Source organism: Scomber japonicus, chromosome 2 (assembly GCF_027409825.1).
Source record: "Scomber japonicus isolate fScoJap1 chromosome 2, fScoJap1.pri, whole genome shotgun sequence".
In the NCBI taxonomy this organism is placed as follows: domain Eukaryota; kingdom Metazoa; phylum Chordata; class Actinopteri; order Scombriformes; family Scombridae; genus Scomber; species Scomber japonicus.
The window spans coordinates 33,881,343-33,908,280 of NC_070579.1; the positions used below are offsets into that span (position 1 = coordinate 33,881,343).

At 41.3% G+C, this 26,938-nt stretch overlaps 3 protein-coding genes across 4 annotated transcripts; all 3 read left to right on the plus strand.

Annotated features, from left to right (window-relative positions):
- The first annotated feature begins 370 nt into the window (after nt 1–370).
- On the plus strand, nt 371–4,686 carry htra3a (HtrA serine peptidase 3a). Its single transcript, XM_053332147.1, has 9 exons — nt 371–794; nt 1,525–1,630; nt 2,043–2,265; nt 2,679–2,873; nt 3,065–3,097; nt 3,460–3,604; nt 3,820–3,901; nt 4,118–4,213; nt 4,449–4,686. Exons 1-9 carry the CDS (start codon nt 371–373, stop codon nt 4,615–4,617), a joined length of 1,473 nt encoding a protein of 490 aa, XP_053188122.1. The 3' UTR covers nt 4,618–4,686.
- Nucleotides 4,687–15,902: 11,216 nt separating this feature from the next.
- gpr78a (G protein-coupled receptor 78a) lies at nt 15,903–18,048 on the plus strand. The gene is made up of 3 exons (XM_053335222.1): nt 15,903–16,619; nt 16,897–17,010; nt 17,805–18,048. The coding sequence occupies exons 1-3, from the start codon at nt 15,946–15,948 to the stop codon at nt 18,046–18,048; spliced, it is 1,032 nt and encodes a 343-aa protein (XP_053191197.1). The 5' UTR covers nt 15,903–15,945.
- Nucleotides 18,049–19,264: 1,216 nt separating this feature from the next.
- cpz (carboxypeptidase Z) lies at nt 19,265–26,864 on the plus strand. 2 transcript variants are annotated; one of them, XM_053330319.1, is made up of 13 exons: nt 19,265–19,530; nt 20,059–20,091; nt 20,592–20,643; nt 20,806–21,128; nt 21,217–21,432; nt 22,586–22,821; nt 24,334–24,495; nt 24,721–24,879; nt 25,025–25,160; nt 25,349–25,488; nt 25,786–25,885; nt 26,169–26,314; nt 26,424–26,864. In XM_053330319.1, the coding sequence occupies exons 1-13, from the start codon at nt 19,437–19,439 to the stop codon at nt 26,625–26,627; spliced, it is 2,001 nt and encodes a 666-aa protein (XP_053186294.1). In that variant the 5' UTR covers nt 19,265–19,436; the 3' UTR covers nt 26,628–26,864. The 2 variants fall into 2 exon arrangements, with proteins under 2 accessions (XP_053186294.1, XP_053186303.1); XM_053330328.1 differs by having other exon boundaries at nt 22,586–22,782.
- The last annotated feature ends 74 nt before the right edge of the window (nt 26,865–26,938 follow it).

Genomic DNA, 26,938 nt, shown 5'->3' on the forward strand with positions numbered 1-26,938 from the left:
TATGAACGTGTATGTTTTCCCCCCACTAGATGGCGCGCTTTATCACAGCAGATTGAATCGCTCCACAGTGCGCTTCAGACTCTTGGTACAGTCAGTTCAGTCACAAGGCTGTCAAAAATCTGCAGACACTGATGACTCTGATGATGACTCTTACATTGATACAGAGTTTAGGAACTACTTTCATGTAGTTGTAATCTTCTTTTTTTAAAACCCAGCAGCAGATCTGCTCAGTAAAGTAGCGCAGTGGAGACTATATTTATTTCTATTTATTATTTAGGGTCTGGCCGTTGGAAGTTTGAAGAGAAAACATTTAATATAAGGAATAAATCACATTCATCCGAGACTTCTGGTGCTGTCGATATTTATGACAATGCACTTACTTTTACTCGCAGCGGCCTTTCTTTTTGCGCACGACTTGACCGCAGCCTCGCGCTCTGACAGGTGCGCCTCCCGCTGCGACGTGGGCTTGTGTCCGAGCCCCAGCTGTCTCTCCGGGTACGTCCCGGACCGGTGTAACTGCTGCCTGATGTGTTCACCGAGTGAGGGAGACCCCTGCGGCCGCAAAAATGACTTGCCCTGCGGGGAAGGCTTGGAGTGCAAGCTGCTCACCGCGGGGAGGCGGCGAGACTCCAGGGGGTTCTGCCGGTGCAAGATGGAGCATGAAGTATGTGGAAGCGACGGGATAACGTATGGTAATGTGTGTAAGATGAGAGCAGCCAACCGTAAAGCTCTGCAGAAGGGGAGACCCGCAGTTAACCAAGCGCACAAAGGATCCTGTTCACCTTCAGGCACAGGTAGGGCTGACTGAATGCTCAGAGGGAAACAGACATGTGTTTTTACTCAAAGCTAACTTTTAGGCCCACAAGTTGCCTTTTTGTATTTAAGGGTTGTGTTTGAGTAAAATGTATGATCATATAAATCACTCCAAAATCTCTAAACGCACTTGAAATGTGTCTTTGGTACAATTTTTGGTCTGAAACTGTATAAAATATTTATATAGCCCATGTAAAAAAAAACCCAACAACTATAAAAATGTGTAAATGTACAGTGCCAGAAAAACACAATCACAGCTAATGGTCCTTGCTTAAACTACTGTTCTGTTTTGAGATTTGTGCAGCATGCATGTGAAACTAAAATCATATTAGATTAAATTAAAGAGTTGACAATTAGGAGTGGAAAGTGAGAAGAAACACTTCTAATGTTTTAAAGTCACCTCATACAATAAAATGACTGCTCAGAACAATATCTCTCTTTATTATAATGACATACTTGCAGTTGAATTAGCAGATTTAACAGTTAGAGAATCCTCTTGAGTATGAGCTTTAAAAAAAAAAATCCCAATCTTGAAATAATATTTATGTTATATGTATATTATGTTTAAGTTTAAGGATGTAAAGAATAGATTACATTACATTAAAGATGCAGTACAAAAAAGAAATAAAAGTTTATTTTATGTTTGTATGTTATATAGAGTGTGTATATGTGTGTGTATGACCATGTTAACACTTCTTCATGTCAGTACAGATCGTACCCTGATCCATCCCAGCAGCCCTCGCTACAAGTTCAACTTTATCGCTGACGCAGTGGAGAAAATAGCCCCTGCTGTCGTCCACATTGAGCTGTTCGTAAGGTGCGGCGTGTGTGTGTGTGTGTGTGTGTGTGTGTGTGTGTGTGTGTGTGTGTGTGTACAGTGTATGTAGGACAATTTACAGCTTGAGGAATAGTTGTGGAAAAGACAAATCTGTCTTTGCAGAATATATCAAAGAGTACATCAGAGAAATGTGTCTCTCCTCCCTCTCACTTGTAAGTTCACTGTAGATTTAAATGAAGAATGTGGAAAATCTGCACATGAGATGATGAATGGGAATATTAAACAACTTCTACAAATACAAGCTGCACCCACCGACTGCTTCTCTTATTCCCAACTAGGGTGTTGATTTTAAAGTCAAAACTTGTGCTGTGTATAAAGTTGCTCAGAGATACAATCATATTATTTTTCTTCTTCTTCTTCAGTACTTCAGTCTTTTTCTCTCTGTCCCCAGGCATCCTCTATATGGTCGTCGCGTGCGTCTCTCCAGCGGCTCTGGTTTCATCGTGACCCATTCAGGTGTGATTGTGACCAACGCTCACGTGGTGACCACAGCTGCCGCGGTGACAGGGAGGCCCCAGCTGCGTGTTCAGCTACACGACGGTAACGCGTACGAGGCCATGCTCAGAGATATAGACAAGAAGGCAGACATCGCCACTATCAAGGTCAATCCTCAGGTAAACACACACACTTCACACAGGCCGCAAGTCATTTACAACCGCAAGTCAAGACCCTAAAAAAATCACACTGAGGGCAAGAATCAGACATAAGATCAGCACACTGCACCGGTGGCTCTGCAGAGGTCTGACACAGTTTTGCAAGACGTTCAGAGAGCTGGCTGGAATACTTTTATAAACATCAGCTCTGTGACTCACAGACACAGCGCTGATGTGTGTATTCTCACACTCATATCTCAAATACTTGGACGGTTCTGTAAGCTTTAAAGTCTTCTTGATTTTCTCTCTGTCTGCCTCTCTTCAGAGGTCATTCATCATTTGTAGCCTATTTTTTTTCTCTGCATGTCTGTGTTACCTCATGTGTGTGTTGTTGATAATTCAGACTGTATGTATGTGTGTTCATATCGGAGCAGAAGAAGCTTCCTGTGCTGACTCTGGCCCAGTCAGCTGATCTGAGGCCAGGGGAGTTTGTGGTGGCAATTGGCAGCCCCTTCGCTCTGCAGAACACTGTCACCACCGGTATCGTCAGCACCGCCCAGAGAGACGGCAAGGAGCTCGGCATCATGGACTCAGACATGGACTACATCCAGACTGATGCTATTATTAACGTGAGCTCACACACACACAAACACACACACAGGGCATGACCTGTACTGACATGAAGAGGACTGCATATATACGCAATAATCAAGGCCTTATTATATAATTTATCGTGGATGTTGGTTGTTTGCATATGTGTGAACATAATTATTTCTTATATGTCTTATACTATCTTATATTTCACACTACCTGTGAGAAGTACGGCAATTCTGGAGGACCTCTTGTTAATCTGGTGAGTGTTTTGCTGTGTGTAATTTTAATTTTCTAAAATTAAATGTCACTAAACTCAGTTTCAAACCTTTATAATTAATACTCTACTTAGAAATCTCTGCAAACCCTCCATATGTGTGCAGAATGATACAAAAATGGCAAATAATGTCACACACAATTAAACATCTGAATATCTGTATTGACCAGTGCAATTCTGTATATGGTAAAAGAACAGAGTTACATTTGTATCATTTTACACTAGTTTCTATTTAGATTCTAATGTGCAATGTGTTGTATTGTTGACATTTAAGGATATCATTAACGAATGACTTGGACTAATTTCATGTGTGCGTGTGCACATGTGTGCATGTGTGTTGCTTTTAGGATGGTGAAGTGATAGGCATCAACACCTTGAAAGTGACAGCAGGGATCTCCTTCGCTATACCCTCAGACAGAATCAGCCGCTTTCTCACAGAGTCGCACATCAAACACAGCAAAGGTCGGAGATCAGAGCTTGACGAGGATGAAGGTAATAAAAAAGAAGTATATAAATCCTAATACCGGTGGGAATACGTTCTATGAAGTACTTATTTCTCCCTTTTTTTGACAGATAAGACTGAACTTCAAAGAGGATTTACAGAGGATCACCAGTCTGATGCAGGTCAGAGTCACTAATATACATGCTTTGGTCTTCATGGCACTTTCCAAGTTTGGAGACTCAAAGATGCTCATTCCTGCTGATAGAGTCTGTACTGTTGTTGTTTTCAGAGTTGTCAGGAATGAAGAAACGCTTCATGGGTATCCGAATGCTCACGGTCACTGAAGAGTGAGTTTTTAACATACAGACACAGATTAGACTTAAATTATAATGATTTACAACAATATTTGAATAATTTCCTTCCAGTGAAACTGCATTTCAACATCTGAAAAGAACTAAATGATATTTGTATTATCACTTATGTTGCATGCATTACTATGAGTATGAACATTAGCAATATGATTAGCATTGACATGAGTATTATTGTGTTTTACTGTGTCTCAGTCTAGTAGCGCAGCTGAAACATCAGAATCCAGACTTTCCTGATGTCAGCAGTGGAGTTTTTGTGCAACAGGTCATACCCAACACTCCAGCAGAAAAGTACGTTCACACACACATGCAAAAATCCAAGCGCACGCACACACAACACTGAAGAAATCTCGCTAGGAACATGACTGTGCCTCATCGTAGCGGCACATCAAGTAATTCCATTTAAACACTGAGGAGTTCTTGATACGTAACTGATTTTTACTCATGCTCACTTTACACCTTTGGCCACTTTATTGCATTTATGGCACTTCCTGAACCAAATAAGTTGTCCACCTCTGTGTTTTAGGGGAGGTCTTATGCCAGGTGATGTTATTGTGAAGCTGAACGGACAACAAGTCCTGACCACCAAAGACATCCATGAGGTGCTGCGAGGTGATGAGCCTCTCTTACTTGAGGTTCGCCGAGGAAATGATGACTTACTGTTCAACGTTCATCCTGATTTTGTGGAGCATTGAAGAATGGGATAAGCATTTGTGAACAACTGTTGGGCAGGACTTGTTGTCATTCGCCCGATGTATATTTTGTTTGACGCCTTTTATTGTTAATGAAACATTTTTTACTCTATTGTATCATATATGTAGTAGCTGTTTTTTTTACTCCAAATTTTGCAGAGGAAAATACATTGCACTGTAAGTTGTATGAGGCTCAGAGAGCTCTTGAATAAAAAAGCTTCCAAAAAAGAATCTGTGCATGGATATGAATTTGTCTGCCCATCCGTCCATCTGCCCGCCGCTCTGCCTGTGAGACCAGCAGCTGTTGTCCATCTGCACAGACGGCAGGTCCGGCTCCTTTGTTTATGTCTTCAACCCGCTTCCCTCCTCTCCGCCTTGGAAAGACGTTCTCCTAATTTAAACAAACCTAAGCTGACAACCTGACACGCAGAGTACACACACACACACACATGCACACACACAGTCTTGTTACTGGAAAGTACACAATTATCCTCTCCTGTTTTGGTCATGGAAAGCTTCATGCATAACGTAACATTTCAACCCTGAAGTGAAGGACCCTGGCTTCAAGACAGAAAGTCCAAGTGGGAGTACTTTGCTTTGATTGGTTGTTGGTGTTTTAGATGATGCATTTAACTGGTGACAAAACTCACCCAAAATAATGGAAGGTTGAGCTGAGCAGATCCTCTTCTTGGTGGTTTGGCATGGCATTATTCCGGGACAGTGTTAGTATTGGTTTGTCCGTACAGATGATGATATTACTTTGAGAGCGACCTTGTAACCCCACTCGAAAAGTGTCTGTGTGTACACAGCTCATAAACAGGGGCCAGACAGAAAAACCTCCCTGCTTATTTGAATAACCAGTGTTCTATATTACTATTGTCTGTGGTACTATGTGGAAGACAGACAGGGGAGGAAGACAAAGGAAAGAGAAACTGATGGCACTTACATCAATAGAAAAGACGGGAAACAAGGTGAATACGAGACTCCCACAGTTGACACATTGCAACCATGTCAGCCAGCAGGATTTTTGTGGTTCTCTGAGCCTCAGCTGCAAAGCCTGTGTGCCGTTGGTCCAATTATTTGAGCGTGTGTGCTGTGTTCTCTGCTTGCCAGAACACATTGTCATAGCAAAGCGCCAGACTACTGCACTGGAGCACACAGAGGACACAGCTGTTTGTTCTTACAGAGACACGTTTCAGCACTGAAACTGTCACCAGGCTCATACTGAATCAAAGCTGTTAAAAAAAACATCAACCACAAAGACTGCAAAACTAAATACATGGATCTGAAGTGCTACATATAAGCAATATTTTCCATAAGGCCAGCTTGCTTGCATTGTGGAAGGCCTCGGATCAATGAACATATCACCATCTAGAGGCCAAATGGAGTCAAATCTTTGAAATAAGCTCTATTTAAAATAATTCCCAAATAGTCCAGTAGATGGCGTGTTGGGTATTAAAAAGTTCCCCCTGACGTGGCAACTGCTCAGATGCTCAGATTAAAGGACTATTGTATATGAGAAGTTATGGCTCCTGCAGCAGTCTATAGATAGCTCTGGTTTCTGATTGGATGAACCTTAAGTAGAGGGTACAGCCATATATTTACAAGCAGCATGTCTCTGCAAGTCTTTACTTTTGGCATCAAATCCCAACAGTAAAGCACTATTACAGTAACCAACAGTTCATTAACTATAAGACTACTTATGTGATCTACAAACATGTGTGTCCATGCAATACAAGTTTTTTTGTGTTGCATGGACCTATTGTATGTGCTGTTTACAGGATAGATGATCATAATTATACCATTAGTGCCACATATGCTGATTATCCTGTAGAATAACAAACTATTTTAAGAATTACATAAGAATTATACATTTTAGTAACCAGTATTTACCATTTTCAGCAAATTGAGAGCTTGAAGAACTGCATCTTTGGATTAAAGTAACTAATTTTCAATCACTTCTGGAGATTTAAGGTCTGACATTGTGTACTCAGGAAGACTTGCTGCTAGAATTACCTTGAATTCTAAAACCATATGGTATATTGTCTTATGGGTGGGATTGTAATTTCCACTCATAAGAACTTTGCTCATGGAGGAACACAAGGTATACTCTTCTATGTGGTATGTTAAAGACCCTAAAAGGCTATTTTCTCAATCAGCCAAGAGCGATGGAGTCCCACATGAAGACACACATTACTGCCAAAGTCAAAACACTTTTTATTTCACAAGACATATTTCTGTATTGGTGCTGTTGTGTGTGCTGTAGGTGGGAGGAGGGGAGCCACAGCAGGACAAAAGTTAACACATGTAACAATCAGGATTTAGCAAAGTTTGAATGAAAATGTGACGACAGCATTGGGGTTGTTTACTGATGTTGCCAGGCCATTTTCTGTCAAATCTGATCAAATCATAGCCGCACAGCTCCCATAAAGCTGATTAGCTACATTTTTGAGTGTAAAACGTAATAAATAATAACAAAGGGTTTTTCCTCCCCTGACCTTTATTTCACATTCCGTAATGAATATTTAGTGATACAGAGAAACCAAGTTTTTCAGAGTCTGTCATCACTTCAAATCAATTTTTGTTTTCCCATCTGTTTTTTATGCAACCATGTTTCTCATATCCACTCTCATTTTCTTATTGCTGATTGTTCCTGAACTAGCGTTTCATCCCTATTTTCCTCCCTGTGATACTATAAGAACCTACCCACTCTTTTGGTCCCTGGAAGGGTTAAGGACCTCCAGGAAGAGGCAGCAATAGGGAATAATGGACCTCGATCTCAGTCATGTGTTCCAGGAAAATGAATGATGTAGCTTGTGACGCTTTGTTTATTATTCATAGAGAGAGAGAGAGAGAGAGAGCGATAAAGGCTAGACATTTATAGAGAAGTGCAATTATAATGCCATATAATCCCATATAATGTCAAACAATGAGTCATCAGTGACCCCAGAACCTGGTGACATTCTGACTGCCATTAGCAACACCTAATGGATGTTAATTAACATCACCTCTTTATTGCTTGCAAACAAACACACACACACACACACACACACACACACACACACACACACACACACACACACACACACACACACACACACACACACACACACACACACACACACACACACACATACACACACGTGAATTTTATGCAGCATTCAAATTAACCTGAGAGGGAAGCATGTGCCAGTAAAGGATACCAATACTGAGCTGAAAGAAAACCACCGTTTTGGACATGTGTGCATTCATGTTCTCATTTGGAAAGCAGCTAAAGAGGATACATACGTTCACAGTAAAGTTGTGAGTTGGAAGAAGTTTGGAGGAACAGACTGCAGGCTCGGGCATCTGGCATGGCAGCAGAGATATAGACAGATTGGGCTCAATTAAAAAAAAAGAGAAAAACCCTGTTAAACTGTGGCATTACAGTAGTACAGGCCCTAACTACTTCCATCTGTCTGGCATCTAACTCTTACTGTAGGCTATGAGTCACTGCCTCACTGACCAGGACTACTGTTGTGTTAATACGAGACGAGAGGAGAAGAGAAGAGAAATTTCTGAGGAAGAGAAAATGAGAAAGTGAGATCAAGGAAAACCCACCACACACACACACACACACACACACACACACACACACACACACAACCATAGCGTACAGTGTAATGCAATCGAAAGCAACATCTCTCTAATAATGTGGCACCACAACTGGACAATTAGACTTCGGAAAAGCTAAGTAGACCCATGTGTTGTTGTGTCGAGTACTCTGCCTAGCATACTGTGTACACCTCCAGAAGTGTAATAAAATCGTTTAGGACAAGTGCAAAGCTGAACATGCAAAGGTATGATATAACTTTCAACACTTCAGAATATTTTTCAAGATAACCATTCTCGAAAGGTCACATCATTTTTTTTGCAAAGATTTTAATAAGGGCTGGAATTCCAGACATTCTTGGGAAAGTATGACCTGTTTTTTACTGACTTTTCCTCTGGAGAGACTCCACAGTCATTTCAAAGTTGTTATTGAACTTGAAGTGAGACAGTGGATGTCTCCTCTCATTTTGTGTCTGTCTTTCTCTTTGTTCTTTCAGTCCATCTAAAGCAAGTTTCTGTCAAAGAAGAAAGAAAGGGGTAATTATAGTACAAAAGGACAAGATTGAAAATAAAGTGTTTGACTTTTTCACTTTCCTTCCTTCATGCATACACCACATGTACCAACGCAGGTGGTGAGAGTTCTTTTTCTCGCTTTTTTAGCCCCTCTCCATCTATCTCATCCTTTTCACCTTGTCTATTTCTCGTTCACACCTTTCATTCTGCTTTATTCCCCCCTTTTTCCAGTGGAAGTGGAGTCTCCAGTGTGTCTCTTTGTGCAGCATAAAATCAGCACTAGCTGACTGCACAGAGGACACTGTGCCCTTTTTCCACAAAGACTTCTCATTTAATATTTCTAGGTGTGAATATGGTTGACATTAATTCCCCTGGAAAGAAAGCTGTTATGTTATAATAGTTCAGTGTTCCTACTCATTATCTGACAGTTACATGAAAGGTTATTTTAACATTTTGACATCTGAGCCACCAGGTACTCTTTGACAATCCACTCTGAGCTTTTATGTTAGTTATTCTGAATATATTCCCACTTTTTTTTTTTTTTTTTTTTTTACAAGACTATGCTGGTGGCTGGTAGCAGTCTTGTTATATTTTAGCTGCATTTTGAGCAGGTATAATTTCTATATTAATAGTGGATCATGGCAAAAAAAAGTGTGCATGTGAAAAGTGCATGTGAAAAGTGTTCCACATGCAAATGATGACCACATAGAATTATCACCCAACTCTGCAGTTTCCTCACAGCTCTACATAGCTTTAGCGTTTCTCAGTTTATTGTTTTGGTTTTGCAGCCTACAGCCTTACTATTTTGGTTTATTGTTTCAAGGTTGACATTATGGGAAATACACTTACTCACTTTCTCGCAGAGAGTTCGATGACAATATCAATATGACTCACATGTCTGTGTGTTATATGTTCATCTGGAGGAGGTGATTTGCTGAGCTTAGCGTAAAGAGTGGGAACAGGAAGAGACAACTAGCCTGATTATGTCCAAAGTAAGAAACACTCCTATAAACACTCATACAGCTGACTAATTAAATGATATATCTTTTCTGTTTAATGGGGAATTACTGTAACTAGCTATTTCTTGTTAAGATTGGAACATCCAGTTTCCATAATAGCTCAGATCCTTCCTCCTTAACACTCCCAGCATAAAACTGCAGGCCACTCAGCATGTTTAAATAACTGTGCAATAGGGCAGATGTTTTTAATGCAGCTGGAGCACTTTATCTGGTGAGTCATTTGATGCTAGCGCTAATGTGCTAGACTTTTATCTATGGTGTTCTTGTGTTGGATTTTATTTTACCCATTTGTTTTATGCTTTTATGATTGGATATTAACCCTTTTTATACTTTCTTTAATGTACAATGTGCTTTTGGTTTTACTTTTTTTTGTCTTTTTCTATATTTTTATGTGAACTCACTTGGAGAAATCAGTCATGTGAATATGGCAATTAAGTATTGAAACTGGAATCTTGACGACTAACAGCTGCAATCGGGTAGCAAAAAACACCAGGAAGTCATCAACAAATAGTCCCAGCATGTAATTCTCTATAAAAACCACAACTAGTTATGTTCAGATGTGTTTGTGTTGTCGTTGATTGGCAGATTTTTTTGTTTAGTGTTGGGGAGAGTCAGTCTGGCTACGCTAATCACCTGCTGACTCTGGCTCCGTACTCAGCACACAAGCATGAGAGTGGGATTAAGCTTCACATATCTGATGGGCAAGAAAACAACTAAACACATTTCCTCAAAATATTGAAACTATTTCATTGAGGTCAAAGTATTTTTGTAATGCTCCAGGCAACACTGTTAAACAAAAACAGTTTCAAAACAGACAGAGAGGCCAAAGCTTCACTGTGGTTTTACACAAATTCCTCAGATCCGGATGTCCTCACGTACACCCTGTTGAGGAGATGACACACATACCTCAATGCGCACACACACACACGCACACACACACACACACACATACGCACACACACACAAACACACACACACACACACACACACACACACACACACACATAGTCACATAGTGAAGTGAGTCCAGAAATTCTTTTGTCAGGGCTCCAGTGATAGCTAAATCCTGTGAGTCCTTCCTCTGTCTCTCGACTCCCTCTTTCTGGCAGACTGCTGACTCATGCTTTCTACTCCTCTCTGTCTCTCTCTCTCTCTTTTTCTCTCTGTGTCTCTATGTCTCTCTTTCACAATAAATCCAGTCTGCAGCCCTCTCCTAAACTTCCCTTCTGTCTTACACAGGCATTTCTTGGGATTTTGAATAATTCAGTAACATTTCCTCGTCTTGTGACCTCTGCGTGGGCTTGTGTGTGTGTGTGTGTGTGTGTGTGTGTGTGTGTGTGTGTGTGTGTGTGTGTGTGAGTGCCCGTATAGGTGATATTATTGCAAGTGTAGGCTATGTGTTGGTATGCATTCGATTGTGAGTGTGTGGGTGTATTTATGTGTGTAACCAGTCTTAATCACCCCTCCACCCTGCATAGCTTATTTAATGTTCGAAAAAACTGAATAATTGCCTCAAACTGTAGCCGGCTAAGTCTCTTAATGAGAATAATGCATGCTGTGCCAAAGCTAGAGGCCCAGTATTGTGTGGGTAAAGTTGGCACATACACAGAAATCAGCATATTACTATAGCTGAAAAAGCTTCCTTTAGCTTCGTGTTACTGACAGACTAGGAATATTTGTTCAGCTTGACAGGCTTTGCATTAGTTCCACCTCTGTCTTAAGAAGCATCACAGGTGTTTGGTGACATGCAGTGCCAGGTGGTCATATACCTGGTATGCAGGAAATAAGTAGTAAAACAATGTTGTTTCCTAGCAGCTTTTTTAGGAATAGGGCATCCAATAGTCTGCTCTTTTCATTTTAAAAGCGAGAGAAGGAGACGTCTGGGACATATTTGCGAAAACACACAACAAGCCAGACAACAAAAGCAGAAACTTTTATCTTGTGTAACTGCAAAGGACAGAACCACATGTCCCCTAATAGTCTGAGCTGGGGCAGGAATTGTCCTGTCTGAAAACAACAAGCATCACTCACTGGATTGCAAAGACAATAGGAATCCAGAAATGAGACCAACAGACAGTTAACGAGAAGACAGTGGCCCATAAATTTGAACCCTGCATATGCAAAGGACTGAGTGGGAAAGTGAAATGATGATTTGGATTTTTCAGAAACAAAAACAACCCTGCTTTTGACTTGATGACCAATGGAAACATTTGCATGTTTTTCTTTTCTGCCTTTGGATGAAGATGTAGATTGTGTTGGCTGGCGCATCTGTCACTCTATTTGTTTCCTTTCAGGGAATTTCATTTAAAAAGTTTGGTCCAGAGCAGAGTATCTGCAATTACTGGTCAGACTACAGTGGTGGAGACGTGACCAGGCTGAGATCAGTATTCACTTTGGGGTGCCAAAGTCCGTTTTGTATGCACGTCATGGCTCAGAGATTTCAGTGCATACCATTAAGAATCATATATGCGCTTTTTGTTTTTGTGGTGACCAAATGCGTGGGGCTTCAGGCACCACTGATCACACATTGACTCTGCCGTTGCTGGATCTCCATAAAATTAGAATATTGATGGTCCCAAGTACATGACTAATCATGATTATGCTGCCTCCAGATCTTTCTTCTACCCATCAACAGACATTGTTCTAAATGATTCAGATTCTACATACAACACGTATGATCAGCTTCTAAAATATAATGCAGTATACTAGATTAAATGAATAGTGTATGGAGCTTCATTGAACAACTTCTAATATATTGCTCACTGCATCAATAATGATTATCCGGTAATATTACATGACATTCTGCTGCAAAATGACTACTTTTACTTTTAATACATTAAGCCTGTTTAGCTAATTAATACTTTATTACTTATACTTATGTAAGCTTTTGAACGCAGAGCTATTGTGGAGTTATTGCTATTGCTACTGCTCTATGTCAAGCATCTGTATATATTCCTTCCACCACTGGTCAGCAGCATGCACGAATGATTCTATTGAACTGAATGGGCCCTATGCCATATTATTCAACAAAATATATACAAAATCATGTCCATTCAGTTCTATAGATACATTTGACTGCACAAGAGAAAGAATTTTATAACCCAAATCACCATTGCAAGGTTGTGCAGAAATAAGCAAGACACACACAGTGGTTTTAGAGCTCTTAAAAAAACATGCTGCAGGTATTTTGTGTGTGAATAGATAAACATGAAATCCATAATATGAATAGCAGATAAAAATGTGTGGTATTTATATCTTCATGTCCATTATCACTCATGTTTCTTTTAATGCTTCTAAAAGTGGTTACACTCCAGTTACAGAGACATTTTTCATGTTATCATCATCATCAAAAGGTGTCTTTCACCATTGCATGCTCATTCCTCAGTTGGGCTGCTATTGTGCACGTGACTGAGAGTGAGATAAAGAGGCAGAGCAGAGAGAGAGTGAGAGAGAGAGAGAGAGAGAGAAAGAGGGAGGGAGCAAAAGAGAGTATGACAGACAGTATGGATGAAAGTGAGTTTATATGTGTGTGTGTGTGTGTGTGTGTGTGTTTTATGTGTGTGTCTGGACATGTGAGTGTCTGTGTGAGTTAGCGTTTCGGTGCAGAGCGTTTGCTTTGTAGCTCACAGGGCTGAGACCTATTTATACACCCACACTCCCACGCTCTAGAAACACTCACTCATGACATTTGTTTCTATTCTCTCTCTCTCTCTCTCTCTCTCTCTCTCTCTCTCTCTCTCTCTCTCTCTCTCTCTCTCTCTCTCTCTCTCTCTCACTTACACATATCATCTTCTCATCCCCGTCTTTTATCACATGTCTTATTCTTCTCTCATCACAATCACCGTCGTCACTGGACAGACTACTGTCACCTCTGCAAAATGCCTTGCTCTTGGGTCATCTGAGTGTAGTATTGAATTGAGTGGAGCAGACAGATCAAGGGCACTGCTGCCAACTAGGTGTGATTCTCTTCTCCCAGTTGTTTTAAAGAGCATGCACCCTTAGGTGTAGGCTGTTTGGTCAAACAAGGCTCAGAATGTGCATTTAAAATAGACATCTTCTTTTCTAAAATACAGGGGACAGAGGCTCAGAAGGGGTTGCATGCAGCAGTGAGGACAGAGAGATGGAAGGACAAATGGATCCATGTACTGATGGACAGACAGTAAAATCATTAAGACTAAAATCAATCAAAATAAAGGTGATGAGAGTACTCCATATTGTGTTGCAGACCGTGGGAATTGTGATATTACGTAATAGTGCACACACTCAGCATTTACATGGAGTCATACAGCCAAAGGGGTAGTGGCTTAGGGGAAGTCGGATGGACCCCGGCTGCTAACAGGACTTCTTAAGTGCTTCTGCCATCAGCATTCTGTTGCTTGCATAACATCCTCTCTAGCCCTGGGAACCCAGAGGAGACATGTGACCACTAAAAGGGTTCCTTCTGGCTGAGGGGTGATTTCTCATTCTCTCTCTTCCTTGTTTCTTTCTCTTTTTTTCATCTCTCGCATTCTCCCTCTTTGCAACAAAGGGGCTTTTCCTTCACGGCGAGCAGAATCATTAAGTTAACATGCTCGGGGACAGCAGTTCCACTGAGGATAGAGCGTGAAAAGTATAAAATGGCAGCATATTGGGTGTCTTACTGTAAGTGTGATCTTCTAGGAGAACCTGTTAATCATTGAATATAAATGGAGCAGCTTATGGGGACAGCAGGGATAAACAACATCTTGGGAGCTGCTGGGAAGAAAGGCGACAAAGCCCACCTTCATGCCCATAGACAAACATTTATGATGTGTACGTATATACGTATAGTGAGGGAAAAAAAGCTGCCCACACATTCACACACCAGCACACTCATGCTTGCATGTTTGCAGAGATGACAACACACATACACACACACACACACACACACACACACACACACACACACACACATACACGCACACACAAAATTACTTCAAGATAATTTTCACCACAATATTTTAAAAAAGGTGGTAATGACATATAATAACACACAATAACATGTTAATAAATTAACACCATCATCCTTTTCTATCAGTCCTGCACATGTTCTTTATTCCCCTCAATCCATTTTTCTATATGCTGCTCCCTCCACTGCTCAGATCTTTAGGCTCCATCCTTACCCTCCCTCTTCCCCCTGTCTTCCCCCTGGCCACCCCAGCTCTAACAAGCTGAATATTTAATGTAGATTACACCAAACACTGTGTCTGATATTTTGAAGAACTGTATATGTGGCAAATTGGTATCTTACAAGCATTTGAGGAAGATCAACTGAAATCAGTGCAAAAGAAAATGAAGTTCAAAGAGTGATGGAGCCACCAGAGATTTAGTGTTGCTATGGAGATGGAGTGATTCTCCCTCTCTGTGCTTCACCTGATGTTTTGTTTGGGGTTTTTTTGGGAGGGGGTTGAGGGCTAAATCTGTCACTGTGGTCACAGCTCAACCGTGGCTATGTGCTCATGTTGAACCACTGGGGAGTGTTTAAAGGCAATATAAGCTGTATATCAAAGAAAGGATACAAGAAGTCACTCTGTAAACACATACATGTGCACAGACACATGACAAATATATTGTATTTGTCAAACGTTAAGCAGTATTATATTTTTCACAGCAGCTTCCACTCAGGTGTTTAATGCCATCATCATTTTTAGGGGAAAGGGAACCCTGAAATGTTCTATGCAAACACCATGACATCCCTATCTTTGATATTAACTCCTGCTTGCATGAATATTGTGCATGCGTCACATGAGCCAGCTACCCACTGCACGTGCAGGGCGCACGGCACTGGCAGCGAGAAGGGAGGCGCTGGATAGTGCGCATGATCGGGAGTAAACATAGAGAGAGCACTTGATAACCTGAAGTCACCATTTCCACGGCGTTTCACTCTGGACTAAACAAGTATGATTATACACTGTAGGGGGAGGAGGAATTAATACTAAGTTAATAGCTAGGAAGCAGGAAGTAACATCTAATTGGGTCCAAACGCAGCTCATGCCACTGACAGGCATTGGCAGTGTCAGGAAGACTTGTTGTGGCATTTCAGCACACTGGACAGCTCTCCCTGCGCTTCTGGCATGTGCGCCAGGAATACGACCATCAGTCACAGCTGGTGGAAGGCACGACCAGAGACCATGGCTGGCTCTCCACAGCATCCTTCCCACAGCTGCTGCTAAAGCCGAGCCTTTAAGAGATGAGCATCCCGGAGTTCCTACTGGAAGTGTCCCTCGTGGTGATAGCTGTTGTCTCGTTGTTGACAAACTTGTCAGTGCTGCTATGTTTCACCCAGAGCGCCGACTTAAGGTCCCATGTGCCTGGAATCTTCGTCCTAAACCTGTCTTTCTCCAACATCCTCCTCGCTCTCATAAACATGCCTGCCACTTTTCTCGGGGTGGCCAAACGCACAAAGCCCTTCGGGGACTTGTTCTGTCAAGCAGTCAGTTTTGGCGAGACTTTCCTCACCACTAACACCATGTTGAGCATGGCCGCGCTCAGCATGGACAGGTGGATAGCGGTGGTGTTTCCACTCAGTTACTCCAGCAAGATGCGTTACAGGGATGCTTTTTTGATCGTGGCGTACTCCTGGCTGCACTCTCTCACCTTCTCTCTGACTCAGTTGCTGATGGACTGGGGAGGTTACAGTCACACTTATGCTACATGTACAGTGCACCTGGACGGGGAGGAGAGGACGCAGCTGGCCGCCTATGCGACCTTCACAGCGCTGTTCCACTGCAGCAGCTTTGCGCTCTGCCTCTTCGTCCTCTGCTTCGCCTACCTCAAAGTTTTGAGGGTGGCCAAGTCCCACTGCAAGAGGATAGATGTCATCACAGTGCAGACTCTGCTTCTGCTGGTTGATATTCACCCAAGGTAGAGTATACTGTATATAAAACTTGGAGGCTGTCGAACTTTGGAGCTATTTAACTCTCACCAGTCACAAATTTGACCTGTTTTTCAAGTTAAATGAAATTCTTGGCTTATTGAGATGCTGAATTTTATAACACTGATTATTTAAATTATTAATATATTAGTTGTCATGTTTATTTATCTGATCAAACTTGAATTAATCAGTGTGTGTCTGTGTGTGTGTGTGTGTGTGTGTGTGTGTGTGTGTGTGTGTGTGTGTGTGTGTATGTGTGTATGTCAGTGTGAAGGAGAGGTGTCTATCTGAACAGAAGAAGAGGAGGCAGCGTGCCACCAAAAAAATCTGCATCTTCATCGGCTCCTTCCTCCTCTGCTTTTCACCCTATGTTATAACAAGGTAACAGCCTATAGTCTAATAGCTGTAGTTACTTTTCCTTTCCTGTAACTTCCTGTGTGACTTGTCTCTCTCGTGATGCTTTTACAATAATGGCCCTGAAGAACATTTCCCGTTTATGTGATATATGATACGTGAGTGTATGAAACAATAATGGGTTTGTATTGAACCAATCCCTTTTACACATCAAAGAATTTTAACATCAGAACTATAGAGACTAGACACAGTATCATACATTCTATCCAAATGCAACAGACCTGAAACACTACCATAAGTTTCTAATTACATATAACTAATAATAATAACTTTATGTGTATCGCACTTTTCAAAATAATAGTGCATCATAGAGCAATGGGAAACCGAAAGCTTACATAAAATGTCAGATAGAATACATTTTTAAAAAGTAAGACGTTCATCTTTTTCTTAAGTTTTTATTTATATTTATAATGATTTTTTTTTTACTGTAATTAAAGCAGTAAAGTAAGCCTCAAACCTGGACAACAGTTTTGAAATAGATTGCATACAGGTGCATTATTGTGTCCACCAGAGGCCAACTCATGCATGAAACTTGACACAATTGCATTTAAAGCAACATACTAAAACATACAGGATTGATTTTAAATATTTTACAGAGTAGCTAGTAAAAAATGCAACACACAAACATAATGGCTAAACCTGTGTGTGCCACTTGAAAGAAGAAAAAAAAGAGCTTCTCATAATTATTAGCTACTAAAGTGGGGACAGGCATAGGCTTCTGTAGAAATGGGAATTCACTTCTTTTGCTGTTCTTCCTGCAGATTGGTGGAGCTGTTGCCTTCTGTGCACATCCCCCGGTACTGGGGCATCACTACCAAATGTCTGTCCTATGCCAAGGCTTCCAGTGACCCGTTCGTCTATTGTCTGCTGCGGCAACAGTACAGGAAGGTCCTGGTTAGTGTCATCAGTCGGGTTATGAGACAAAATCCGTACTCGCTGTCTGTCCACAGCACAAGCAGCACACTGGACACCACAGAAGACACCTGTGTTGCTAGAATAGCCTGAGCTCAATGCACAACTATTTTAAATGATACCACACCTGCATCCTTTCTGCAGGAAGGTCAAAGGTCAGCAGCAGCCCTGCAGATGCAAGGGAGTGAGTGCCTTGCTCCAGGACACTTAAATAGAAGGCTGGACCACAGGACTCTTTAAGCCACAATGTTTTCCACTGGAAGGACTGTGAAGCACACATAACAATGAATACGCACACACTGGACTCTGATGAGTGCCAAAGGCCTTTTCAGACTCTGCTGTTTCCAGAGGGCTGGTCAGTTTGCCTGCTGAGGCACTGCCAAGAATAAGGCCACATGAAATCCACTCCACAATATTTATGACTATCATCACTGTAAATGTATATTTGTGAAGAGGTGTTCTTCATGTTTCAGTGCGAAAACTGTAATGTAAGTCTGATGACATGTTTTGAAGCTAATATTAAAGTTTGTGTTAATGACTTTTTTTTAAACACAGAGTGTAAAAAGTGTGAGGATGTGTGAAGACATTACCACAGCAAAAACACAAATGAAAGAATAAACTTTACTGCTACAGACACTATATGAGTCCACTATATGAGTACAAACGAGCAAGTAATTATTAGACCTGGGCATATTGTGTTACTTTTAGGTCATTTAAAATATTGTAGTGTTACAGGCTATAGTTACCCAAACTTTTTGTATTAGGCCCCTAATTACATTAGAGTGAATGATATGTGCGCATTTCAAACAGTATCTTTTCATTCTCATGTGTCTCATTTGAAGGATGGCTGAGGAGATGATTGGCTTCAGGAGTTCACAAAAAACTAAACAAAACAAATTTCTTTCTTATTTATCTTATTGACCTTTCAGACTTTTGGAGAGGGTCGTGATTCCAGTTTGGGAACCACAGCTAAAGACATTAAAAATCCTCGTTACAGCCGAATAATGGATGATTATACAGTTAACAGTACAGCAGCGGGCAGATGAAGGTTGATGAGGTTTCACAGAAGGAAGGTGCAGAGTTCTACCACACTGTATTTAATGGAACAGGCTCAGCAGTCGTATTATGCCAAACAATTCAGGCATGGACTTCTCTCACTCCCACCCCTACGGTCCACGTTTTCTTCCCCCTTCCTCGTACACACACACCCACACACATGCACGCACACACGCACACATACACACACATAGCTCTGTGAAATATGATCTACGCTCACTCTTTGCGCACAGCAGTTAGCCATAATCCTGGCGCGCCTTGGTGTTTTTCGGGTCAGGGATGCTCCGTGCAGACAAAGGACTGAGATTTCCGTGCTGTGGGTGGTAATTATCATCCAGCCCAGGGAGCAGAAAAACTTGCAGCTTCAACTACACACTGCCACATCACGCACCGCCGCTGTCAAGCTACCTACAGCTCTAAAAAACATGCATTTAGGACTTTTGGTGTTGTTTCTTTCGTTGGGGAAAAGTTGTTGGTGCGCCCCGCAGCAGACTTGTCACCCAGGAGACGAGTTTTTAGGTAAGGACATTTGAACTCCAAACAACTGGATCGTATAGAATGAATGCGTGTAGCCTGCCATACGACGTTTAAGACCTAATCTATGGCGATACGTCACGTAGGAATGATCAAGAAACAGCAGATAAAGTCAACATGCAGACCTTGCAGACAACACCTCACATAATTCTAATATAATCAGGGACTCTGATTTAATTGTTGTACCTTAAATGAATCGATTAGCACGCTTATCAAGCACGTGTTTTTGCTTTTAAGTCTCCCCCAGTGTGTGGAAGCTTATTGCTCAGTGTCTACTTGGAGTCTGCTGTAAGCCAATAACAAGAAAATTAACAATGACATCATGTTGTAGGATATCTGACATTTATTTGAAAAACATCTGCCACACACAGTGATAACAGTAAGTTGAGTTCCCTGTGTTGGGTTCTTCGCTGCTTTTGAAGATGTCGCCTCCTAGCGTTATTATTTGTGACCCACTGCTTTTTTCATACCTCTTCATGTTTATTGTTTGGCTTGTGTTTTTTTTCCTTATAGGAAGATGCAGCAACAGCGTGGTTGAAGAAAAACGTAGGTGCCTGACTGATTTCACTGTGTGCAATTTAAGTGCTTGCAATAAAAAATCATACGTGTGATGACACAGTAACAGACTCACAGATACAGAAAGTTACACTAGTTGTATAAATGGTGTCAACGGTATCCATGTAGTTATCTCAGGACCTGGCTGTCCACTTGAAAATTGAACGTGCCCTCAGTGAAATTTTCAAGCCTGACCTCCAGGCCTACGAAGCTGTTTGAAATACCAAGTCCTATTGCAAGATGCAACAGGCCTCATCTCCAGATAGACAGAAAGGCAGCTACGACACTCCAGCTAATTTTGCAGGGCTGCAGGACTTTTCCATTTTGAAATACAAGGTGCTACATCAGCAGGACTATCAGTAATTTTTCTACAAGATCTTCATGATTAAGAAGTTAAATATGTGAGAGATACAGATGATTGTGCACAGATACAAAAAATCACGTACTGTATGTCACTTTCCAGTTTTCTCATGTTTTACCTCTCCACACAGCTACCTGCACAGAGATGAACCTGGGCTACTGTAATGATATGGAATACTCTAGGTGGGTCTCAGAGGTTGGTACTAATGTGGGCAAGCCAACCAGCTAAAAACTTCTTTTAAACCAGTTTTTGACTTTGCTTTAAGTTCAAATAAATCAATAACCTCTTGACAGCTAATTTTAGGTCTTTATCTAAATCCTGCTTTTAAAACATTGGTGCTCCAGAACAATATTCCCCAACATCCTTGGCCACCGGACTCGTATGGAAGCTGAATCAGGGGCAGAGTACCTCCTCCTGAGTGTCATCCATGGCCTGCTTAATGGGGAGTGCTCCCCTGAAATACGCCTAGTGGGTTGCTCGGTGCTTGCCTCGCCCTGCCAGGATGACAAGATGATCAGGCCCTGCCGCACCACATGTGAGGCCTTGCGGCGAGACTGCGTCCACGCCTTTGAGGCCATTGAAATGGCCTGGCCCTACTTTCTCGACTGTGACCGCTTCTTTGCCAGCGACCAAGAGGGCTGCTTTGACCCACTGGCAGGAATGAAAGGTAAAGATCCAGCTGTTTTACTGCTTGGACCATTGCAAGCCTAGCGCTCTGCGAAGCATTTCACTGAATCCCTGTATCCCTCCTCCAGCCAGACAGGAGCTGGCATTGTCCAGCCTTTCTCCTGAAGAACCCAGCACTATCATCCAGTTCACCTACACCTCCAATGCTCAGATGTACAGCTTATTGAAGAGAACAGCAGCCAAGTGCTCCCATATATCTCACGTCTACAGCATAGGACGCACTACTGAAGGCAGAGATTTACTGGTAATCGAGTTCAGCAACAATCCTGGACAGCATGAGCTACGTGAGTAAGGAACTGCTGTGTAAATAATCTGTGTGTTCATGGTAGTACTGCGGTATGTACAGCTTTGTATTTACATTTTTTCATTTTTTAGTTGATTCTTCTTACTTGTGAACTGTTTGTAATATTTCTCTCTTATCAGTTTGCTCTGCTGTTCATCATGTCTACTTTGCAGTTTCGAAATCCCTATCTTAAAACCGTGTTATGCATTTTCGTCTTCCTTCTAGTTTTGATACTGCTGTGACCACATAGTTTTACCTCGTTCATTTCCTTTCTTTCTGACCTCATAGTTTTACCAGATGTAAGAGGTTGTGTTTGGAGAAAAGATTACTGTTTTGCTGCTAGACAACTTCTGCCTAGGTGTGCAAAAATCTTTGAAATGATCTTAAATGATGCACTGTATCACTAATAAGCCAGTGATATATGGAGTAGTCAGCCCTTTTACAACATTGAAATGTTTTTTAAAGGTTAGGGCACATCGCATAGAGACAAATGTCAAATTCAAGATGCAGATGTCAGCATACATCGTAACAATGAGAGGCAGCTTATTCACAATGCAACATTAATTTAACATAGTTTAAACAGTGTTTTATGTGAAAGCAATAGTACTAACAATATCACTGCTGTGAAATTTAAAGGCTTGTTCATGGTGTTTTACTTTATCATAACGATGGAGTTTTGAAGCTGCATGAATCAATATGTTCATACCAACAATGGATCAAATGTGGATATTGTACAACATGAAATGTGAGGCTTGTGGTTACAAACCCTCTACAGAGCCTTTAAGTGTCTTTCCGTGTCATGTTTTGTTTTTATGGCCACAACTTTACTGTTTGGTTCACATTAACGGCTTTCCTTAACCTCAATTCCAGCCGCAGCTATTTTCAGTGGAAAACGCTATGATAGACCCACTGTCAGCTACCTACCCAGCACCAAACAGCCAACAGACACAGTTAGCGACTAACTGGTGAACAAATGTAGCATTTAGCAGCCAAAGAGACAGATATTTTTTTCTGGTTGTAGGTGATTGTTTGCTTACATGTTTGCCACAATTTTATAAGCTGATAATATGTCAGTGTGCATTAATCCCCAAATTGGCCCAAAAAACCCTGTTAATTCTGTTTTAATGAGATTTGTGTCTGTCTGTAAACCACAGTGGAGCCAGAGATCAAGCTGGTGGGAAACATGCATGGCAATGAGGTGCTGGGCCGCCAGCTGCTTATCTACCTGAGCCAGTACCTGTGTTCAGAGTACAATCTGGGGAACCAACGAATTCAGACCATCATTAACAACACCCGCATCCATATTCTGGCCTCCATGAACCCGGACGGTTATGAGTTGGCCGCCTCAGAGGTAGAGGATAGTAATGACCCGGAGCTCAACAACCAGGAAGTAAATATTGTTAACAATACTAAAAAAGACAAACCGCCATTATCCGTTCTTAATCCACTGTCCACTGTCTGTCTGGTGTGGAGATGGAGGAATGAAGTGCTGATCTAAGGAAGTTTGAGTTTTTCCAAAACATGTTTTAAAAAATTTTTGTCTGTATGTTTGTAAAACAGTACACCATGGACCAATCTTATAGTTTTTTGAATATAGATGATGATCATTTTGAAATATAGTAACACAGTTTTTACCATGCTGAAAGTTCAAGATCTGTTTCACGAACTATGACTATCAGGCATAATGTCTGCAGATTGTACTGCATGTCATTAGTAACTAGTATGGTATTCTAGATTTGGTGTAATTACTACATGGGTATTTTAATAATTATGTTACGAATATAGTAATTTACTCAAGAAAAGTGGTAATCAGTGATTTGGGACAGTAATCTAAGTGCTCAAGCCTTCCACCTCCTACCTGCTTGTCTGTCTACACTGTCTCACTAGTTGAGGTCCTCCCACTACCAGATACAGTAATTAGCCATAATTTGCGTCAATCATAAAACGCTTTTGGACATTTTTGGACACATGCAAAATAAATGCTTAAAACGTAATATTTATAGCCATTAATACCATAGCTGGTAGTGGGAAAACCACTCTGTGCACTCTATTTTTACTAACCAGAGAATTTGGCATTTCACTATAGTTTTGCAATTGTAGAAGTGTCCCTGCTCTGGCCTACGTTATTATAAATATGTACAATTTCCAAACAACTGAAACTTATTTTCTGTTAGAAATGTAACTAGTATGAGAAAGTGGGACTTCTACAGTGGCATCTCTTGAGCTTTTTCATGCTTAGCATAGCAGTACTCATACAGCCTTTGGTCAAAGTATTGTGTATTTATTCACTAATGCCTAAGGGCCTTATCTCCGTTTGTCTGCCAAGCTCTGCATTCATATATGTTATGGACTGACCATGTGACCATAAAGATAATCATTGTTCATGTTTGCATCATACAACTAAAAAGTACTCTATATTATAATTCTATAATATTACACACAACTAAACTTTGTCAAAGACATTTTTATGCATGGGTTTTAGTTTGAGAGATTGGCTTGCACGACATACATGATTGAGGCATTAATGAAATTGTACTGCACACTGTGCATTTTATGTTATCAAATGTGAAATTGATAACATTAACCAAACTACTGTTAGCAGACAATCTACCCTTTGAATGTTATAATGAAAAATGGTTTCCTATAAACTCCATTTGCTAATTTTTCTCCTGGCGGATACATGGTCTTGTCTAAATGTTAACAATAGAACTAACAACTGTAGTAACATGTTCCTTTTTGTGTTCCTGACTAATATTCACATAATTTACTCAGTATTGCCTTCACATAATCACTGCTCCTACTTTTGTATACACATCATCATCATTGTCATCATCAGTCTACACAATTTAACACGTTCTGACACTTTCTGATACTCCCAGTGGTTTGAACCTAAATCTTTCAGGGTCACTTGTTGAATGGTTGGACCAATGGTCGGACTAACGCCCAGAACCTTGACCTGAACCGCAACTTTCCGGACCTCACCTCCGTCTTCTACCGGAACCGCCGCAGCAGGCACTACCGCATTGACCACATCCCAATCCCTGATGCCTACTGGTTCGGGAAGGTAAGAGGACATTAGTTATCTGCATTAGACATACAGTGCATTCAACAGTATGACATTTTTGCTAAAACTGATGACATTCCAGGAATTATTTACAAACATTTGAAGGCATAAGTTTCAACATTTTTATTCACATGACAGCATTTTGGCCAAAGAGTAAGGGGAGTAAGCTAGTACAAAGCATACAGAAACCCAGAGAAACAATCATTACCTTGTTTTGGGCTGTAGGTGGCACCAGAGACCTACGCAGTGATGAAGTGGATCAGGTCAATACCTTTTGTTCAGTCTGCCAGCCTCCATGGAGGGGAGCTGGTGGTCTCCTACCCCTTCGACTTCTCTAGACACCCACACGAGGAGAGGATGTTCTCACCCACCCCAGATGAACAGGTAAAGACAGAGCATAGAGGTGGACATACAGGTTGCTGACATATTGTGCTTCAACAAAAGGACAGACATATAGATACAGTATGTACTATAGAAACTAAACTGACATTTCCCCCTCACTCACCAAACTCAATCTTCCCATGCTCAGGTCTTGAAGCAGCTGGCTCGTACCTATGCAGATGCTCATGTCACCATGTCAAACAATGACACAGACCGATGTGGAGCCTCCTTTTACCGAACTAGGGGCATTATCAATGGGGCTCTGTGGTACAGTTTTGCTGGTGGTAAGATAAAACACTTTCAAACTACTTACAGTATACAGTGAGGCATTATAGAAATCCAAAAACTGATGGTTTGGTAGTTACCTGGATTAACATTAGAAGTAAAACTACACTTAAATGTAATTATGGTGCTTTAGAGTTAAAGTCCTTACTCATGGCCTTATTTATTTTTATACATCTTTCCTTTACAGGTATGTCAGACTTCAACTATTTGCACACTAACTGTCTGGAGATCACTGTGGAGCTCGGCTGTGACAAATTCCCATCAGAATCCGAGCTTTACCCAGAATGGAAGAATAACAAGGAGGCTTTGCTCACCTTTCTAGAGTCTGTATGTGTCTGGTTTTCTCCTTAGTCTGAAAAATGACCTGTTCGATATTTTGACAGTGCTGTATTCATTTCAACTGCTGCCAGATGTGTGACGAATTGACGATGAAAGAAGTGTTGAATAAAAGCCATCTCTGGAGGCAAATTTATGACTAGGACACTTGTAGCAAGCAGGTTTCAAAGACAAAAAATGACAGAAATGATCAAACTGATATTAATAACTAGGTAGCTGTCACAGGAGATGCAGTACTTGTAATGTAGGTGAACAGGGAAACAATATGTGCTCCACGTCCCTGAACAGGTCCATCGAGGGATAAAGGGAGTAGTTAAGGATGTTGACGGCAATGCGATAAAAGATGCCACCATCTCTGTCAGGGGGATTAGAAAAGATGTCACTACAGGTAAATATAATTCTACACAGATAAAATATGCCTCAATTGCCTTAATCTTAAAGATGTTTTATCTGCTTTACTTAATGTTTGATGGCTGAGTTAAAAGTGTATTGCTGTTCATTGTTGCATTCAGGAATTTTGTGTTATGATGTAGCTCTGGGTATACATATTGTTTCTCTCACTTGTCTTTTGCAATGCTTGTCCTTCACCTTCTCTCTTCTTTGATTTGTTTGACTGCATGACTGGCATGTTTACATCACTGCTTCGTTCCTCTTTCTTGTTCTCCCTCCAGCTGAAGACGGAGACTACTGGCGGTTGCTGAACCCTGGCACTCACATCCTGACAGCCACAGCCAAAGGTTACTCCAGGGTCAGCAAGAGGGTTCATCTGCCTCACCATATGAACAAGGCTGGACGTGTTGACTTTGTCTTGGAGAGGGTTTGGAAAATGTTCTTTTTCAACAAATGCGGCTCAGATGTATATATATTTTTAATGGTTCGGTCACATTCATCTCTACTCTCCACCTTCAACCTCTACCTCCCTCCAGGTTCCTGTGGAGCCTGATTTCGATGACCACCTCTTCCCTACAATAGACACGTGGGATCGTTTCGACCCATACAACCAGTTTGAGCGCTATGGTGAACCAATCATAACTGAGGGAGGGATAGAGCGTGAGGAGAAACCCTGGTGGTGGAACTACTTCTCCCAGTCTGGCATCTCACCTCCAAATTGGCTGCTGCGAACTGTCTAGATGCATTTGAGGACAATAAAGATCCCATTGTTCCACTGCCGAGGGAGATTGGTGATGACGGCCCCGCATCCAGCCCCAGAGGTGCTCTCAGACCTGCACTTTGTAGCAGGAGCTGTGGCACTGAAATCAGCAGTACCTAAAAAAGTTTCAGTGCAGATGTAAATAGGCTTTATTTCCCCCAGGGAACAAATTTAATTGCAGCCTGTAAGTGGAATTTTTAGCCAATATTGCTTTGCAGCTGCAAAATAAAAAAATAAAAAAAATATCTGGGAAGTAAATGAGATGTAGGTGCCTTGTTGTTTTAAAAGGTG